The 20,226-nt window shown below is 41.9% G+C and overlaps 1 protein-coding gene across 6 annotated transcripts in view; it reads left to right on the forward strand.

Moving 5' to 3' along the window:
* Nucleotides 1-20,226, forward strand: part of TBC1D30 (TBC1 domain family member 30) — a 113,178-nt gene that overhangs the window by 76,945 nt on the left and 16,007 nt on the right. For all 6 annotated transcript variants that reach the window (XM_040344080.1, XM_040344081.1, XM_040344078.1 and 3 more), the window contains 5 exons: nucleotides 1,052-1,237; nucleotides 8,639-8,807; nucleotides 10,016-10,184; nucleotides 12,784-12,889; nucleotides 19,591-19,703. In XM_040344080.1, the coding sequence (XP_040200014.1) occupies nucleotides 1,052-1,237; nucleotides 8,639-8,807; nucleotides 10,016-10,184; nucleotides 12,784-12,889; nucleotides 19,591-19,703 (743 nt within the window). The remainder of the gene's footprint in view (nucleotides 1-1,051; nucleotides 1,238-8,638; nucleotides 8,808-10,015; nucleotides 10,185-12,783; nucleotides 12,890-19,590; nucleotides 19,704-20,226) is intronic.

A 20,226-nucleotide genomic window follows, 5' to 3' on the forward strand; every position in this document is an offset into this window, starting at 1 on the left:
TTTTTCGGCAGTGACCTATTTCCAGTGATGTAAACTATGACAAAAATGAATTCCATTTTCGTCAGTGAATGAAAATGGAATGAAAATGTGAGGGAGGCACGTTTGCCCGCTGTGAATTTATGGTTTCCTTGCAGCTCCACCTGTAAGCTTGTGAGTGTTTCCCCTCCCAGCAAACAAGGTAGTGACTGAGGCATGCTTGGCACTTTGCATCATTACAGAGAACTGTGCATCATTTACAGGCCTCCCGACTGTCCAGAGCATTCTGTGCATTTAAAGCCTCCTCAGACCACTGTTCAGAGCACTGTTTAGCATTTATAGGCCTCCTGACCGTCCAGAGCACTGTGTGTATTACAGGCCTCATTAGACCACCACCCAGAGCACTGTGCAGCATTACAGGCCTCCTCAGACTGTCAAAGCCTGTAATGCACAGTGCTGTGCTCAGACCACCGTCCAGACCACTGTACAGCATTTACAGGCCTCAGACCACTGTCCAGAGCACTGTGCATTACAGGCCTCCACTGTCCAGAGCACTGTGCATTACAGGCCTCCTCCTTCCACTATCCAGAGCACTGTGTCCAATACAAGCCTCCTCAGACCGTCCAGAGCACTGTGTGCAATTCAATACAGGCCTCCTCGAACCGTCCAGAGCACTGTGTGCAATGCATTACAGGCCTCCTCAAACCGTCCAGAGCACTGTGCAGCATTTACAGGCCTCCTTAGACCACTGTCCAGAGCATATACATTTAATCGACTAAATACGACTAGAACTATAATGGCATTTTAGTCAAAAAGCTATGAATAAAATTAACACTGGTATCTAGAAACTCACATGTGACAAAAACAGCTGCAGATTCCTGCTGCTGTCATGCGCGTTGGGGACTAATCACCCATGTGAATGCAGCCTTACATCTGTTAATATTTTTGTTAAATACAGTATATTAATTGAAATCATAAATTAAATTTAAAGGGGAATTTGTCTTGCATTTATATTCAAGTATATTACCTTTACCTTTAATATTTGCCTGTTCAATGTTTTTTTTTTTCTTTTTAGGACCTCCACAGGACTGGCTGTAGCTCCTACTGTGGACAGGAGGCAGAACAGGATAGAGTGGTACTTAAACGGGTTCTTTTGGCTTACGCCAGATGGAACAAGTCGGTTGGCTACTGTCAAGGGTTTAATATTTTGGCTGCACTCATCCTGGAAGTAATGGAGGGCAATGAGGGCGATGCACTAAAGGTGTGTGCAATAATTTTGTTCCATCGTTAATGTGGCATAATTTTACTTGTTTTATTTTACATGTGTTTTTCAGTGGTAATGGATTAAGATCCTATTTGATTACTATTGTACACGGTATAGCTCCAGCTTTTTCTAAGTGTTCTTAGCATCACACCTGACATGTGAATACATCGCCAAATATACATTTTAGCTTTTCCTTTCTGCGTATGTGTAAAAAGATATTGTGATGGCTTAGCTGCGGCTAGAACAAAAACGCTTCTAACTAATGGAAAACTCCCTGGATTCTCATCAGAGATGTCTCTTCCTCTTGTCTGTGCTAGGCAGATGGCCTGCTATTGCTACACTGATTGTCATGCTCTGTACTGATCTTATTTTCCATGTAGAACTCATCAATGGAAAAAAAAAAGCCTGCAGCTGTTGGGGAAAAAGCTGATTGCCATCTATCTCCTTTTTAGTAAAGTAATCAGACCTGAAATTTCTGAAAATCCTTGTGATATGTTCAGTATACATGTATTGTGTGCTTTTTTTGTTTTATATAGATTTAGCATTTTGAAAAAAAATGAAGGTATAAAAGACTTAATGCATCTATGTTGTCAGTACATTATTAAATATTTTATTTAATACATGCAGTGTAATTATCTGAACTGGATTTGGTATCGACCTCGTCTGCTGTGTAGTCTGTACAGCAGGATAGAAAAGCAGTACAAGGAACCCGTCATGTGTTGCTGTGCTGCAGTTTTAATATATATATATATATATATATAATATTATTATTATTTTTTTAGATTACAATTATACACAATAATCGATCAATAAGAAATAGCCTATTATGCATCTGTTGAAACATGAATTTGTATCTGATCCTATGGTCAATGGCAGTGCTGCAGTCATGCTTGGTGCAGAACAATGTACTGTAGACATACTCACTCACAGACAGTGGCGCATATTTATGCCGCCGTAGCGTATCTCCTTTACGCTACGCCGACGCAGCGCAGAGAGGCAAGCACTGAATTCACAAAGCACTTCCTCCCAAATCTGCGCTGGGTTTCTCAGGCGTAAGTCGGCGTAAGTGGAAGTGGGTGTGAGCCATGCTAATGAGGCGTGACCCCATGCAAATGATGGGTCGAGCGCCAGACAGATACGTATCGGCAACTGCGCATGCGCCGTCCTGTGGGCGCATCTCAGTGCGCATGCTCACAATCACGTCGGAACAACTGCCTAAGATACGCCGGATCACTGCCTACGGCGTGAACGTAACCTACGCCCAGCCCTATTCACATACAACGTAAACTATGTAAAATACGCCGGCTTGAGTTCCCTGGTGCAGCCCTTTGCATGGATGCAGATGAGTTACACCTCCTTTATGGGGCATAACTTTACGCCGTACGTACAACTTACGCGCACCAGTCGTAGCCTGTGTCGGGCGCAAGTACGATCGTGAATCGACGTATCTCCCTCATTTGAATATTTGAATAGAAAATCAATGGGAGCGCCACATGCGTCCAGCGTAAATATGCGCCCACGATACGCCGGCGTAGGCAAGTTGCGTCGGTCGGATGAAGCCTATTTTTCGGCGTATCTTAGTTTGTGGGTCGGCGCATAGATACGATGGCGCACATTTGTTCTTACGACGGCGTATCTTGAGATACGTCGGCGCAAGTGCTTTGTGAATCCGGGCCACTATATTTTTTTCCATTGCACATCTGATGGCAACGTAGATCACCACAGTGCATTGCATTGTGTTGCTTTTTGGAGACTTAAATGGAGTGTACAAAAATGGTGTCCTGTATCTTTTGATGGGTCTATAGAAGCAAGTGGGTATGATTGCATGCAAATGATAAAGTATTGAAAAGGCCATGATGGTGATATCTGCAAAGGGGAGGGTGACCAGGAGTATACTTTGTTTAAAAAAAAAAAAAAAAACTTTTTTTTTTTTTTCTTTTTGAAAGGATGAGTTAATCTTTGGAGCACGCCACATGCTACACGCGTATTTAGGGTGCAACCTGCTCAAAGCCACCACCTAAGTGCTCCCCCTCTCTACTACATCAGATGGGGCTTCCTCTCCCTGCACCCGCTGTCACATTTTAAAATAGGAGTGCCTACACGGGGCTCCGTTCGCACAGCCTATTCATTCCTTTACAGCGATCTGTGAATGAACACTACAAGTCCTGTCTGCCACTGTGGCAGAACGCTTGTAGTTCTCAATGAACTGAGAGGGTGCGGATGAGCACCTTCATAATTCATTTTCAAGCCCCATAGCTTTCTAACTGAAAGCCTGTGTCTACAGGAGCCTGGCATTGCACTTGCTATCCACTGATTGCAGGTACAATGCTTTGCAGGTTTCTTGGGGATGTGCATATATTTTTTTTTCTGCCAAAAATATGTCCATTTATTATTTTTTTTTCCCAAAAGGTGAATAAGTGGTTCTATATGTTGCATGAAGACTCACAGGCTTACTTAATAATTTAGAATACATTTTTTCTATGTACTTTCTTAACCATTACACCTATAAAATGTTTTAAATGATCATACAATCTAAAGCACAGGTGTCAAACACAAGGCCCGTGGGCCAAATCCGGCCCTCCAGGCCATTTCATGTGGCCCTTGCACCTCTCCTGCAGCTGCACGAGAGCTCCAGCCCTCCTTCTGGTCCTCCTCCAGACCACTACTTTCTGCTTTAAGCAATGCATCCATCTTCTTCCCAGCAGCAGCATAAGGAAAGGGGGTGTGCACTGTGATGTAAGGGAGAGTGGGGGACTCAACTTATGATGGTGGGGTGGCTCTTGACATCCAATGTAAGGGGAGGGGATGCGATGGACATCTAATCTTACAGATACAACCGGCCCTTTTGAGGGCAATCATAATGCTGATGTGGCCCACTATGAAATTGAGTTTGACACTCATGATCTAAAGCTTTAGATTGGCAGACATTGGTTCATTTGTAGTGCACTGTCATAGTCTGCACAACTGACACCGTTTCCTCTGTGGAGACAGTGCTTGTCTTTTTAATAATTCACAGATTGCTGCTGCTCCATAATTCGAAGAAAGCTTTCACTAGTCATCTGTTCATTTCTTCAAGGCAGGATGCATGTAACCTCTTTTTGAGAAAGTAAGGCATATCCATAAAATAAATATTGATTTAACTTCAAGCATCTTTTTTCTATCTCATTGATAGTCCTCATCTATGTAAATTATTTAATATGTCTTCTCCCTTTCCCATAAAACAACAAAACTCAGTTCATTAGAAATATTGGCATGAGATGCACAGCCCTGGCAGGATGGAGCATTTTATCCCTTGGGGCTGCTTTCCTCTCTTACAGCCAGCACACCCACTAAGCTCAGTGAAAGGATTTATCAATATTCCCAGTAGATGTTTTCTGTAATGATCAATGGGGGAGCAGCGTTATGTTCTCTTAATCTGGACTACACAGATGCCCCTCTCCTCGTATCTATTACATAAGAAGGGTAGATTATGTAGTTCACAAAAGGTAGCTGGGAAAGCTGATAACATGGTTTAGGACTTCTGTTTAGTACACAGGAATTTGCAAGGACATTTCTATAAAGATCAATAGGTATTTTTCTGAACTAGTCTGAAAATGTAAACTGTTGCAACCATCACATCTAAGGACATGCCTAGACACCGTAATAAGTGAATTTAAAGTACATGACAGGGCAAAATTAAAAACCTGTAGTTTTTGTGTACCGAGTTATGCCCAGCTGTCTTTTGCTAATCCAACCAAAACACCCTTCTTTCCTATTCACCCAAAACGCCCTTCTTTCCTATTCTCCACCCAAAACACCCCTCTTTCCTATTCTCCACCCAAAACACCCCTCTTTCCTATTCTCTACCCAAAACACCCCTCTTTCCTATTCTCCACCCAAAACACCCCTCTTTCATATTCTCCACCCAAAACACCCATCTTTCCTATTCTCCACCCAAAACACCCCTCTTTCCTATTCTTCACCCAAAACACCCTTCTTTCCTATTCTTCACCCAAAACACCCTTCTTTCCTATTCTTCACCCAAAACACCCTTCTTTCCTATTCTTCACCCAAAACACCCCTCTTTCCTATTCTCTACCCAAAACACCCCTCTTTCTTATTCTCTACCCAAAACACCCCTCTTTCTTATTCTCTACCCAAAACACCCCTCTTTCTTATTCTCTACCCAAAACACCCCTCTTTCTTATTCTCTACCCAAAACACCCCTCTTTCCTATTCTCTACCCAAAACACCCCTCTTTCCTATTCTCCACAACATAGAGCTCGATCGTTACATCATCTTCCTCATCTACTAAAGTTAAGGGCATTTAACCCTTGTAACACTGGGTTCATTTTTAGGGTTATTATATTCTTTAATAAAGTGGTCACTGTTTTGCATTAGGTTGCAGCCATTACTAAGCCCATTGCTACCCCATAATTGAAGTGCAGGATGACTTGGTTCTGCGGAAGTTAGGGACCACAATTGACAGCCTGTGCCTGTATGAGCTTGCAGTCCTATAAGAGCTCCAAGCATAGATTGCTATAAGTACTGCCCTTTGTACTATACACAAACGGCTGAATCCATCTCCAGCTGAAGTGACATCAATAAAATGTTTTCTTAAAGGAGCAGTATGGCCAAAGCTTTTTTTGGCTATTCTTCAATGTATCACTGGAGTGCAGTTCGTTCTGCACTCCTGTGACCTGTTTTCAGAAGCCCAATGTTGGCTGATGTCACTCAGCTGGTCCATGCTGGGGAAAGACCTCCCCAGTCTAGAAATCCAGTGAACACTGGAGAGGCAGAGCAGAGAGCCGATGACTGACAGTCATGACTCTCTGCTCAGAGTGGAGGGGAGAACTAAGCGATCAGAGGTGTTTTATCTCTGTTCTCATTGCAGAGGCGTTGGGGGATGCATCTACCTAGGTAAGTATACATTTTTTTTTTTTTTATAAACCCTATATTTCAATTTTTGAGGATTACTGTCCTCTTGGCACTGTTCAATAAATATGCTTGACTCTGTTTTAGTGCAAAAGGAGTTGATTTACTACTTGCCATCATAGAAGTCCTAAAAATGTTGAACCACTTACATATGTTCTCTCTGGATCCCAGTCCTAAACCAAGCCAAAACCTGACCCCTAGTGGTGGCTGGGCAATGCCTGTGTAAATATGGTATGGACTACTACTACACCATCAATTCTTAGATGTGATGGCTGTATTTGTTTTTTTCACATCCCCTTTTTTTCACATCCCCATAACCCCTCAGCCTCCAGTTTTTTTTTGTCAAAGCTTATTTGAACAAGCTGAAGTATGAAGCCGATTGGCTTAAATGCATGGCTGCACCAGATTTTCTACTCTCCAGTTTTTAGTAAATCAACCTCTAAGACGGCGGCTTCCTTGGCTATAAAGGATAGGAGCGTTTAATGACTACTATAGTTGGTGTGCACAAAATTCTCTGGTATTAACCAAAACAAAAATACTCTGAGGCTGGATTCACACTATTTCCAGCACCGCTCGCAGCAGGGGGTCTGGTGCGTCCCTGTTCTATTTTCAGGTCCAAATAATTGCAAATGCCAAGACAGCTTACAGGTAGGATAATGGAATAAAAATGGAATCTGTTTAAGGGTTTATGTAGCCAGGCAAATGCGGAATGTTTTTCAGCTGCTTTCAGCTTCCTTTTGAGATGCTTCCAGGTTCCTCTGGAGGTCCTTCTGACTTGACGTGGCCCCCTTTTTTGGCAGCTGAACAGTGTGGATCCCTCATGTGTCATGTTTTTTTAAACCTTCGACTCCTGCAATAAAACCCCAATTTTTTCTTCATCTCTGGATGTGCCGCTTTTTCTCTTTTGTTGCATGGATTTCCCAGGTTGCGGACCTTGGCAAGCACCCAGTCTTGTTGCCACAGTAGTTTTAAGTGATCTTTAATTTGCAGACAGCCTTGGAGTGGTGTACTCGACTTGTATAAAAAACAAAAGGGGTTATGTACTAAAGCTGGAGAGTGCAAAATCTGGTGCAGCTCTGCATAGAAACCCAGCTTCCAGGTTTTATTGCCAAAGCTTTATTGTATAAGCAAGCTGAAGTTAGAAGCTGATTGGCTACTATGCACAACTTCATCAGATTCCGAGTGCACTAGTTTTTAGTAAATCTCCCCCAAAATCACAGTGTAAAAAAGTTTTAGATGGTACTAGAGTTGAATTACAGTGGAACCTCGGATTGCGAGTAACGCGGTTAACGAGCGTTTTGCAATACGAACACTGTATTTAAAAAAAATCCTAACTCGGTCTGAGAGTGTTGTCTTGCAAAACCAAGCATGATTTAGGCCAAAGCGGTGTGCAGTACCACGTTTGGCCTGAGGTGGGGGGCGCAGCCGGTCGGCACGGTTGGGAAATGCATGGAAAGGCCTGAGGGCAGCTTGGCTGACCTCGGGAACAAAGTCTTTCCGAGGTTTGCCGAGGTCAGCCTAAAGCTCCATGCACACTGGACTTAAAAAACGTTGATTCTACAGGCGTTTGACGTTTTTTTTCTCCTGCCTCTAGAAGCACTTCTATTGTGCTCTATGTGTCTTTGCACATTATTGACTGCTACAGGCGTTTTCTGTCAGGGACGTTCAGAGGCAGGAAAAAAAACCCTTCTCTATCGCGTTTCCTGGAGGAGTTTAGGAGCTGTAAAAACGTCAGTCTCTCCTAAACTCCTCTTATCTCTTCTGAACGTCAAGTGCCAACGTTTTTTTAGGTGTGTTGTGGGAGTAAAAACTTTTGCAGAGGGGAGTGTAGTGCAAAAAACGCCTATAAACGAAACTCTCATAGACTCTCCTAAACTCTCATAGACTCGCCTAAACTTTGTACAATATGCTTTCATTTTGCGTCTTTTATGCCACGTTTTTCAAGCTAAAAACGTTGACGTTTTTTCTGCTCCTAGTGTGCATGGAGCCAAAGTGTTATCTGGCCTTTCCAGCTGTTTCCGATGCTCTCCGGCACCCTCCCACCTCTGGCCGCATGTGGTATTGCATGCCATTGAAGTCAATGCGGAACAAATTATTTTTGACTTCAATGGAGAAACTCGCTTTGATATGCGAGTACTTTGGATTACGAGCATTCTCTTGGAACGAATTATGCTCGTAATCCAAGGTTCCACTGTATCTGGTTAGGTTTAGGTGGCACCAATTTATACTACAGTTCCACTTACCAGACTTCAGATTAAGACTTAAAGAGCCAGGTGCCCTTAATATGTTAGCCTGTAAAAAAGCTTTCCAACTGCCCCTTTTTTGCATTTCTGTGCCAGTTTCCTTTATATTGGTGTATTATTCATCTATAATTTTGTTTCTTGATGCAGAGTTTTACTTTTCTATATATATGTCACTTTTAAAATGGCAACATTTTTTCATTGCCAGATAACTAGAAACATATGTGATATTTTTTTTCCATAGATAATGATTTACCTTATAGACAAAGTGCTGCCGGACAGTTACTTTGTCAATAATCTACGAGCGCTTTCGGTGGATATGGCTGTATTTAGGGATCTCTTGAGGATGAAACTCTCTGAACTATCTCATCACCTGGATGTACTTCAGAAAACTGCAAACAAGGAGAGTGGTGGTATGTGGACTTATTAGCTATGTAATATGTTTATTCATGCCTTATTACAAAGGACCACCCTGAAACATCCTTCATCTTTTCTCTTTTTAAAGTGGAGATTCATCCGGAAATGACAATTTTTACGATTAGATTCATGCTCATTTTGTCAAGGGGAATCGGGTAGTTTTTTTTAAATCAAAGCCGTACTTACCGTTTTAGAGATACATCTTCTCCGCCGCCTCCGGGTATGGGCTGGGGGACTGGGCGTTCCTTCTTGATTGACAGTCATCCGTCACGATTTTCCGAAAGTAGCCGAACGTCGGTGCGCAGGCGCCGTATAGAGCCGCACCGACGTTCGGCTTCTTTCGGCTACTCGTGACGCGATAGATGCGACCATCGGAAGCCTGTCGGAAGACTGTCAATCAAGAAGGAACGCCCAGTCCCGAAGACCCATACCCGGAAGCGGCGGAGAAGATCGCTCTCTAAAACGGTAAGTACTGCTTCGTTTTTAAAAAAACTACCCGATTCCCCTTGACAAAATGAGCATGAATCTAATCTTAAAATTTTTTTTTAGGGTGAACTCCCGCTTTAATTACATTTACCAATTCATGATTTTTTTTTAAGAATTTAGACTTCATGTCTTAACGACTTGAAAAACCCTGGTGACTTGTATCTCCATTAATGCTGATTTTTGGGTTCGATATACGATTAGATTTAGATACACTTATACACTGATGCCAAACTCCCAGATAATGATTTTTAAGTACCGTAATTACAGCAACAGTTTTGTTCTTTTTTGAATAAAAGTTTTTCATAAATGCTGACCATTGCAAGCCCCCATGTCAATGGTTATGTTTTCTCTTACCCCTCTAACTGCTGCTACATCTGTAGGACAGCTTGTTCTTTTGAAAAATAACATATTTGTTGGCTAGATCACAATAAAAGAAAGAGGGCCTATAAAAAAACACAAACATTCTTTACATCTAAGAATTGGTAAGCTGCTCTACAATAAATGTTTGCTTTTGGGTTTATTACAACTTTAAGATTGATCTCTGCTGAGGTTGTATTAAAGTAAATCGACAGAATGTCTAATTTGACCAAATATGACATTGGGTTTCCTTGACCCATGTGTTTTAAAAAACGGGCATGCAGATAAGACTACAAAAACAAATCAAAAAAATATTAAAACATTTTTAGAAATCTAAAATTATTTCTTTATACCTTTGCAGGAGGTTATGAGCCCCCACTTACGAATGTCTTCACTATGCAATGGTTCTTGACTTTATTTGCAACTTGTCTTCCGAATCACACTGTTCTGAAGATCTGGGACTCGGTGTTCTTCGAAGGTTCAGAGATCATACTAAGAGTGGCACTGGCAATTTGGGCAAAGCTCGAAGAGTAAGTTTGGCTTAATCACTAAATCAAATTTATTAAAAACATTAATATAGTTTTTAATGCATTTTTTTGTTTGAGGTATGTGTCAATACAAAGAAAAGAGGATAGGCAGAGTGGGTAGAGAGAGACAGAGAAGCAGGGGGAATTAGGAAGGGAAAGGTAGAAAACATAAAGAGGAGAATAGGGCAATAGAGGGGTTGGGAAGCAAAGAAATGGGGGGTGGGGGGTTATATGCATTTTTTTTATATAATATAATCTGTACAATCTGAGGATCTTTGTTTGGTCTCATGAGGCTGTCATTGATTGTAATTGATTGGGGTTGGATCACTGATTGCAGTTGGATCCCTACTGTGAGGCCCTGTGAATGAAATAAATGTCAGTCATTTGATCTCCGTTTTTTTTTCCTCAGTAAATTTTGCCATTCCCTCCTTTGTGTTTGGTCATAGGACCCCTGAGAATTGATGTCCACCTATGGATGTTGTTTTGGAATCTGTAAGGCTACTCTTCAGTCCAACTTACAAGCCATCTCCAGGTCATGCACTTTTTGCTGACTTTTAGCTCCTATCATAATCCATTAATATGTTCAATCAGTGTGGCATTTACCTTCATGAGGTGCATATTGTTCACATGACGGATCTTTGTCTCTTTCACAAAATTCTTCTGTAATTTGAGCAGTCTGCCTTTCAGGTGCTCCTTGTGATGGGTGCAGTCCTGGTGGATGTCGGGGTCTGCAACCACAAACTCCACCATGTTACCCTTCTGTACATATCTAGGGTAAAACTCCTGGATGCTATCCTTCAGCTTTTTAGTGTTCTTTCATAGATCCAACACATTTATGCAAATCTGGCTTGAAACATTTCACGACCGCTTCGATTTTACAAACCTTCTGCTGCTCTCGCTGCATCTCCCAGTCTGTAGCTTTTAGTTTTTGATTCAGCTCGATGATTTTGAGGTCTAGCTGGGTGTTTTGCTTGTAATGCTGAGTATTTCAGCTCCGCTTCCATCCCCTGAAACTACGATTTCATCTCTTTGATTAATTCCATAATCACCTGGTACTTTCACACCAGGTTGGACTTGGTAATCAAAACTTTCTCAGCAGTTCCTCATCTCTTTTGGGTCCTTGACACTCCTTGTTCAAGATTTTCCACAGCAGCCGAATTGAGAAATGGACAGAAGATACTGATGGTCACATTAAATGAAACCACCAGCTTGGTAATTGGTCCTGCATGGCCCTGGTATTTTACTAACTCTGTCGCGGAAAGGGGTATTTCATGGATCTTACAGTGCCCATAAAGCTCATCCTTCCAGAGTGAGAGATGGAAGGATGCCATTTGGGAGACCCTGGCTGAGCCATCAGGTAGTTGGAGTAAGGGGGGAAGGAAATGCTGACAAACACCTGGGACATTCAGTTAGGTGTACTTTAGCGCTTTGTTTTATGAAATGGCATGGAGGCCAGGTCATAGATGGGGGTGGTGTTTTTCTAGGCCTTTCTTCGGCATGACAAGGTCTTGGCAGTTTGGGCCGATGGTCTTCAGCTACCCTAGTTTGGCTGATTTAGGGGCAGGGAGGTTCCTGGCATTCCATTCCCTTTTTTTTGTTCAGGTTTGGATAACATAGGGAATGGTTCGATCCTCATCAAGTTATGTTTGCTGTCTCAGTATGGAAATGAAGGGTAAAATCTGCCTAATGAGACAAAACAAACAAACTTTACAGGGGTTTTAATTTTTTTTACTCTATCCAAAATTAAAAAAGCTTTGCGTTTTTTTTAAACTATTCCAAAGTTTGTTACCTGAAGATGATTTCAGTAACAGCACTTTCTGTTGCAGGCTGAAGGTGCTGAGTAATGGCTACGCAGTCAAGAGAAGCATTGTCAGTTTGGTGTGTGCACAACATCATTTGACTGTTGGGCTGCCCATCAAGTCTATTACATTGACATTCCAATAGTCAATAGAGTTTACATACCGGGCTGACAACGGTGGTTATAATTGCGAGGTAGTTGCTCAGCGTTGTCAGCCTGCAACAGCAATTGTGGTTACTGGCAGATTTTCCAGGTAAGAGTTGGGTAACTTTGCAAGGGTGAAGCATGATGCCTAGGATATCGAAACTACATTTTAGGTTTAAATACACTTTTGTGCATTCATTTTTGTATTTCTTTTCTTGCAGCATTTAAAAATGAACTTTGGGCAGTTAAAAAACTCCAAATAACACAGTTCATAAAATGAATCAATGAATGTTTAAATGCAGCTAATGTACTGTTCTGGTATCCGCATCTTGCAAACTCCTGTAAAGTAGCATTTGTAGAAGTAGTAGCAGGTATGTGGGGCCAAGAAGTAACCTTGGCTGTATTGCTATAGAGAAATGTGAAGTCACTAACCAGACAGTGCTGTCTGACAGGGCTTTCAAATACTTGGGACTGGATGGACAGCTTTATTGTTGGTGTAGCTCTTGGAGAAAAAATGTGAACCTGCTGATTTGGGGTGGCAATTTTAGTTGAGTTGAACTGTGTAGCAATCAGTGAGGGGTATTTTACTGAATGTCAACTGTGTGCATAACAGAGTGTATACTGAAGTTGCATAACAAGATAATGGTGTCTCTGTTACAGGCAGATTGAGTCTTGCCAGGATGCAGATGATTTCTACAGTATGATGGGCAAACTGACGCAGGAGATGCTTGAAGACAATCTGATAGATAGCCATGAACTTATGCAGGTATCTATGGGATTTAATGTACTTTACTTTTTCAATTTCTGAGCCCACACTTGACAGTTTTTTTTCACTGCTCCAACTCTGTGATCTTTTCTTCGAAGCAGACCCCTGATATAAACGGGTACCCGGATCTGCTGGTCTACTGCAATTAATAATCACAATATCTTACACTGCAATTTTTACTGGTATACCATAACGGCACCATCCTGACATGTTCATTAATGTCCGAACTTGGATTGTAGCACACGTGTAAATCCTATATTTATTTTTACATTTCAGCTTTTAGGCCTATTGGTTCAGCTATAGCTTCGTCATTATATTGTTTTTTTGTGAACATCCAAGAATCCTCCTCCAACATGTATTTTGTATTCAATTTTTTCCCCCAGTTTAAAGTGAAATTTGTAATATGTGTGTTCTCGTCAATAAAAAGTGGAAACTTTATTTTCCCTTTTACAATAACATTAAATTAAATCCTGAAAAACAAACAAGGTGCCTCTAAGTGCAGAAGTTTAAAACTTTTAATATCCCCTAAAGGGGTTAAAAACACTTACAAGATGGTGGATGAAACAGGCATGTGGCAGGTAAGTGTGTCCAGAAGATGTTCCAGTGGCAGGGCAGTCCCAATCTTTGATGGTAAAGCTTCCAGGGAAGTCCACGAGATAACAGACTGGGACTGTCCTGCCACTGGAACATCTTCTGGACACACTTACCTGCTACATGCCTGTTTCATCCACCATCTTGTAAGTGTTTTTAAGCCCTTTAGGGGATAATGAAAGTTTTATACTTCTGCACTTAGAGGCGCATGGTTTGTTTTTCTGTTTCCATTAAAGATTGCTTGTCTCTAAATTAAATCCTGCTTCTGGTACAAAGCATGGTAAAGCTCTTTACAATATTCAGTGCAAAAAGACTGAAAAGGCTTGAGGATCCATTAGGATTGAGTTGTAGCAAAACTCACATTTTACTGTGGTTAAAAGAGAAGTATGGGATTTCTTTTTTCAATTTCTTTCAGTTTCATACTTGCCTAGGTGGCTACAGCATCGATCTGATGCTGTGTCTGTCCCATGGCAACTCTGCACTGAGAACCGAGCGATTGAACATCACCAGTCGTTCGCTTCTCACAGCTCCTGAGCAGAGAGCTGCTGCCTGTCAATCAGCAGCTCTCCGCTCTGCTCCTCCTCGCTCATTGGAGTGCTGAGCTGTGGAGAGGCAGGGAGCGGCCGTCTAGGGCTTTCAGGGGCTCTCTGAGAGGCTGAGATGGGTGTCAGTCCAGGCACCTGGTGGATCCAGACTCCCATTGTCGGGATGACACGCTGCCTGGACTGATTTCTGTGACATCAGCAGAGAGTGGACTTCAGACCGCTCTCTGCTGAAAACGGATCACAGGAGTGCAAAACGAATTGCACTCCTGTGATCCATAGGAGTACATCCAAACAAGCTCAGGCTGGACTTCTCCTTTTTAAGAAGCCGAACGTCGGTGCGGCTCTATACGGTGCCTGCGCACCGACGTTCGGCTACTTTCGGCAACTCGTGACGCGCTGTATGCGACGGTCGGAAGGCTGTCAATCAAATAGGAACGCCCAGTCCCGCAGACCATACCCGGAAGCGGCGGAGAACATCTATCTCTAAAACGGTAAGTACTGCATTGATTTAAAAAAACACCCGATTGTGCTTCCCGTAATTAGCCTCAATCTAATGTTAAAAATGTGTTTTTCGGGTGAACCCCCGCTTTAAGGTTATTGTTGAATTTTATTACTCAGTTTCTCTGACATTTTACTAAGGTTAAATGGGAACAATTTTTGTTTAAAAAAAATTAACTTACAAGATTTCTGGTCCTTACAAAGCAGCGTAATTTGATCTGCACATAAAAGCTCTAAATGGGGGGGGGGGGGGGGGGAAATAACCGTATCATTACAGTGTATTTTTAAATTAAGCCTGCAATCGGTGATTGCGGGCTGCATTTTTAGGTAAGCTGCTGTAGGCATTCATGTCAGGATGACAAACTGACTGCAAATTATACAGGTAAAATAGACACATTACCACCCACCTCATTTTATACACCCCTTACCTAATACTGTTTATTGCCTCACCTGCTTTATAAATGGGCCAGCAGATTACTGGTCATGCAAATGTTCCACATTTTGGTTTCATTGCTGTTTTTTTAAAGTGGAGGAGGGGGTCAAAGTGACCTTAAGCCCCCGTTCACACTGAATCCGACTTTGAAATCGTGCAAGCATCACTTGAAATCACAAGATTTCAAAGCTGCAGGTCGGTGCTACTTCAGGTGTGACCTGGCTGACATCTGTGCGACTTCATGCATAGATCTCTATGCAAGTCGCACCTGAAATTACCAAAAATGTTTCAGGAACCTTTTTATCAAAATGCGGCAGCACTGTCAAAGGTTTGGATAACATAGGGAATGGTTTGATTCTCTATCAAGTTTTGTTTGCTGTCTCAGTATGGAAATGAAGGGTAGGATCTGCCTATGGAAATGAAGGGTAGGATCTGCCTAATGAGTCAAAGACCGCAACAAATAAACTTTACAGGGGTTTTAAATTATTATTATTTTTTTTTTACTCTATCCAAAATTAAAAAAGCTTTGCATTTTTTTAAACTATTCCAAAGTTTGGGTGGTATTGCCAGCTAAAGCTAGGGCGGCACAGTGGTGTAGTGGGTAGCACTCTCGCCTAGCAGTAAAAAGGTCACTGGTTCATATCCTAACCATGACACTACCTGCCTGGAGTTTGCATGTTCTCCCTGTGCGGTTTCCTCCCACACTCCAAAGACATGCTGATAGGTTAATTGGCTTCTGTCTAAATTGGCCCCAGTATATGAATGTGAGTTAGGGACTTTAGATTGTAAGCTCCTTGAGGGTAGGGACCGATGTGAATGTACAATGTATATGTGAAGTGCTGCATAAATTGACAGCGCTATATAAGTACCTAAATAATAATAAAGCATAATGTCATCAAAATAGCGAAGTGCTACTTGGCTACCAGAAACTGTTGAGCTAATGAACACTTTGGTCAGGAGTATGTAAAATACAGCACAGTTTGCAGAGTGTAGGGCTCAAAACTATGTAGCAGACAACATTAGATTATAGAGTGCGGAAGTGTAGAATATTCAGCAAACAGCATGGTGTAAAAATTGCACTGGTTAAGATTAAGCAACCTACAACAAATCATACAGAGTGCAATGTAATATACAATGCAGCAGTCAGGAATAGCAAAGCATGTATAATACATTGGCCTGAGTATGTAACATACAACAGAGCGTATGAAGTACAGAGGTCAGAAATATGTACAGTGGGGCAAAAAAGTAATTAGTCAGCAAAGATGCTGTTTTTTATTTTTCTTGCATGTCCCCCTCAGATCTACAGCGACTGCACTTTCAAGTGCAAAGTGGATTTGTCTTTAGTAAATAACCCCCACTGTGTTGTAAATTACATACTCAAGAAACCTGCAACATACTCTTAACCCCGCACTCGATATATTAGCTTGTATGTTACAGTAACATACAAGCTAATATATTGAGTGCGGGGTTAAGAGTATGTTGCAGGTTTCTTGAGTACGTAATTTACAACACAGTGGGGGTTATTTACTAAAGGCAAATCTACTTTGCACTACAAGTGCAAAGTGCACTTGAAAGTGCAGTCGCTGTAGATCTGAGGGGGACATGCAAGGAAAATAAAAAGCAGCATCTTTGCTTGTACATGATTTGGATAATAAAATCAGCAGAGCTTCCCCTCATTTCAGATCTTCCCCCTCAGATTTACAGCGACTGCACTTTCAGTGCAATTTCAAGTGCACTTTGCACTTGTAGTGCAAAGTGGATTTGCCTTTCATATATAACCCCCGGTGTGTAAGGTACTTCCCATAGCATTGCTAGTCTGTTGGAGAAAGAATGCCCAGGTGTCTGCAGTCAGTGGGCAGTGGAAATGTATTAATGTCCATGTGGGAGGAAAAATTTATTAATGTCAGTGGGAGGAAAAATGCCCTGGCATCCATTGTTCGTTCCAGGGAAAAATGTTCCAACGTAAGTAGTCTGTGGTACTGGCACTCTGTAGACAGGGGTTTGAATGTGCGACCTTCTTATTGTGAGGGGTTTGACACCGTTACCTTGATTATCTTGCTCTTCATGAAGCCCTATGGGAGGGTACAAGGGCCCACCAGGGGATTCTGCAGTCCTTAGTTCAGAGGAGGCAGAAGGTACATTTTTACTCAAATTGTTATTTAGTAATTATTTACTAGTAGTTATTTCGTAATGCTGCCATGATCTGTGGCATGTCGTTTATATGCACTATATCTTATGCATTTATCTTACTTTTTATACGCAGGAGTTTAGAATGTGAGCTTCTGCTTTAAGCTGCCCAGTGAACACCGTGTTACTTGGTAGAACAGCTTAAAGTGAACCAGTGCTTGTCCCATGCAGGACAAAGCAACAGGTTATCCACTTATCCAATATGTAAGCTCTGAGTAGCTTACTCAGCAGTCAAGCTTACTCAGGTCTATGGACTTCATGTGTGCCAGCTCTGATTGGCCTATTGCTGTCACCTTGAGAGAGTCTCATTCTTTTCCATACATATTTTCTTTGGCTTTTGTTCTGAATGGAAAGGTGGGGGAGTAAAGGAAGATATGGAAATGCTGGGGTTATATAGACATTGCTCCCAACTGTCCCTGATTTGGAACAAAATCCCTCTGTCCCTCTTTCTTCCTAATTTTCCCTCATTTTGATCTAATCTATATGGTTGTATATAAAATGCACTTTTTATTTTTCAAAAAGTGTTTCATCCAATTTTTAAATTGCTACATTTGTAAATTTCAAAATCCAATATTAGAAACAGCAGACTGATAAATACACAGTTGAAATTCAAATCATGTTGCAGACAAAATGATAAACAATGAATTCTATACAGGAAGTCTCTGCCACACTGCACAGCCAGGATGATCTACTTCTTGGTTCAGGTTACTGGTTCCACTTCACTTTAACCAGCCTGTATGAATTTGTTTCTTATTCATGAAATTTCTGGATATACAGTTTGTTGGTGGTTAAAGGGGTTGTAAAGGTACAATTTTTTTTTCTCCTAAATAGCTTCCTTTACCTTAGTGCAGTCCTCCTTCACTTACCTCATCCTTCCATTTTGCTTTTAAATGTCCTTATTTCTTCTGAGAAATACTCACTTTCTGTTCTTCTATCTGTAACTCCACACAGTAATGCGAGGCTTTCTCCCTGGTGTGGAGTGTTGTGCTCGCCCCCTCTCTTGGACTAAAGGAGTGTCAGGACGCCCACTAACACACAGCTCCTTTCTCTATCTGCAATGTAGAGAGCATCCTGACTCTCCTGTAGCCCAAGGGAGGGGGCGAGCACGACACTCCACACCAGGGAGAAAGCCTTGCATTACTGCGTGGAGTTAGACAGAAGAACAGGAAGTGAGGATTTCTCAGAAGAAATAAAGACATTTAAAAGCAAAATCGAAGGATGAAGTAAGAGAAGGAGGACTACACTAAGGTAAAGGAAGCTATTTAGGAGAAAAAAAAAATACCTTTACAACCCCTTTAACCACTTGCTTACTGGGCACATATACCCCCTTCCTGCCCAGGCAAAATTTCAGCTTCCGCCACTGCGTCGCTTTAACTGACAATTGCATGTGCGACGTGGCTCCCAAACAAAATTGGCGTCCTTTTTTTTTTCTTACAAATAGAGCTTTCTTTTGGTGGTATTTGATAACCTCTGCGGTTTTTATTTTTTGTGTTATAAACAAAAAAAAGAGCGGCAATTTCGAAAAAAAAAACCACAATATTTTTTACTTTTTGCTATAATAAATATCTTATTTAAAAATAAAAAATAACTTTTTTTTTTTCTCAGTTTAGGCCGATACATATTCTTCTACCTATATCTGGTAAAAAAAAATAAAAAAATAAGCCTATAGTGACTGGTTTGCGCAAAAGTTATAGCGCCTACAAAATAGGGGACATAATTTTACTAGTAATGGCGGCGATCTGCGATTTTTATTGGGACTGCAACATTATGGCGGACGCATCGGACACTTTTGACACATTTTTGGGACCATTCACATTTATACAGCGAACAGTGCGATAAATATGCACTGATTACTGTATAAATGTGACTGGCAGTGAAGGGGTTGACTCTAGGGGGGGGGGCGAGGAAGGGGTTAAATGTGTAACCTGGGAGTGATTCTTACTGTGGGGGGAAGGGACTGACTGGGGGAGGTGACCGATCTGTGTCCCTATGTACAAGGGACACAGCATCGGTCTCCTCTCCCTGACAGGACGTGGAGCTCTGTGTTTACACACAGAGCTCCACATCCCTGCTCAGTTACTGGGCAATGGCGGGTGCCTGGCGGCGATCGCACACGCCGGCGGCGGCGCGTGCTTGCCCCCTAGTGGCTGTGAAAGACGAGGACGTCATATGACGTCCTGTCAGAACAATTGAACTATCGTGCCGCCGTCAATTGACGGCGGCCGGTAGTGTAGTGGTTAAGGTCCTTGGTGTGTTACAACACATAAAATGTGCCTAGAGGTTTACCTTGCACATTCTCTCTGTTTTATGTAGCTTCAAATAAACAGCATTTGGTCATTTATTGTATTACTGTGTGTTAGTATATGTGTGTATGTTTGTGTAATTTTCATTTTACATGCCAGCAGTGCAGTTTTTCCCAAGTAATATCTGCCTTTTGCTTTCTCTAGACTGTGTACTCCATGGCCCCTTTCCCATTTCCACAACTTGCAGAGCTAAGGGAGAAGTACACCTATAACATCACACCTTTCCCAGCACCTGTAAAGTCTGCTTCATTCTCTGGGTATGTAGTTATGATATTTTGTGCTTCACACCATATAAACGTTAGAACAATAGATCTGCCAGATTTAGAAAGGTTACACATGGGATGTGTACATGTTAGGAAAAATGGCAGACTTGGGCTATGTGAATGACATATGTTTGATGTAGCGCTCATTGAGTGAAGCAAGCATCACGTTTTAGTGATAAAGAGAACCTGTATCTTCATAACAATGTTTTTGAAAAGTGTCAATTTCCTGTATAGACAGCAGTAGAGGAATCAACCATGATGCACAGAATCTTGGAAGACAAAGGTGTAGATTCAGGTAGGGGCGCGCAATGATACGGCGGTGCAGCGTATCGTATTTAGGCTACGCCGCCGTAACTTACAGGAGCAAGTGCAGTATTCATAAAGCACTTGCTCCGTAAGTTGCGGCGGCGTAGCGTAATTGGGGCCGGCGTAAGCGCGCGTAATTTAAATGTGGAAGGGGGGCGTGTTTTATGTAAATGTATGATGACCTGACGTGATTGACGTTTTTTACGGACGG

This window comes from Rana temporaria, chromosome 3 (genome assembly GCF_905171775.1).
Source record: "Rana temporaria chromosome 3, aRanTem1.1, whole genome shotgun sequence".
Classification (NCBI taxonomy): Eukaryota; Metazoa; Chordata; class Amphibia; order Anura; family Ranidae; genus Rana; species Rana temporaria.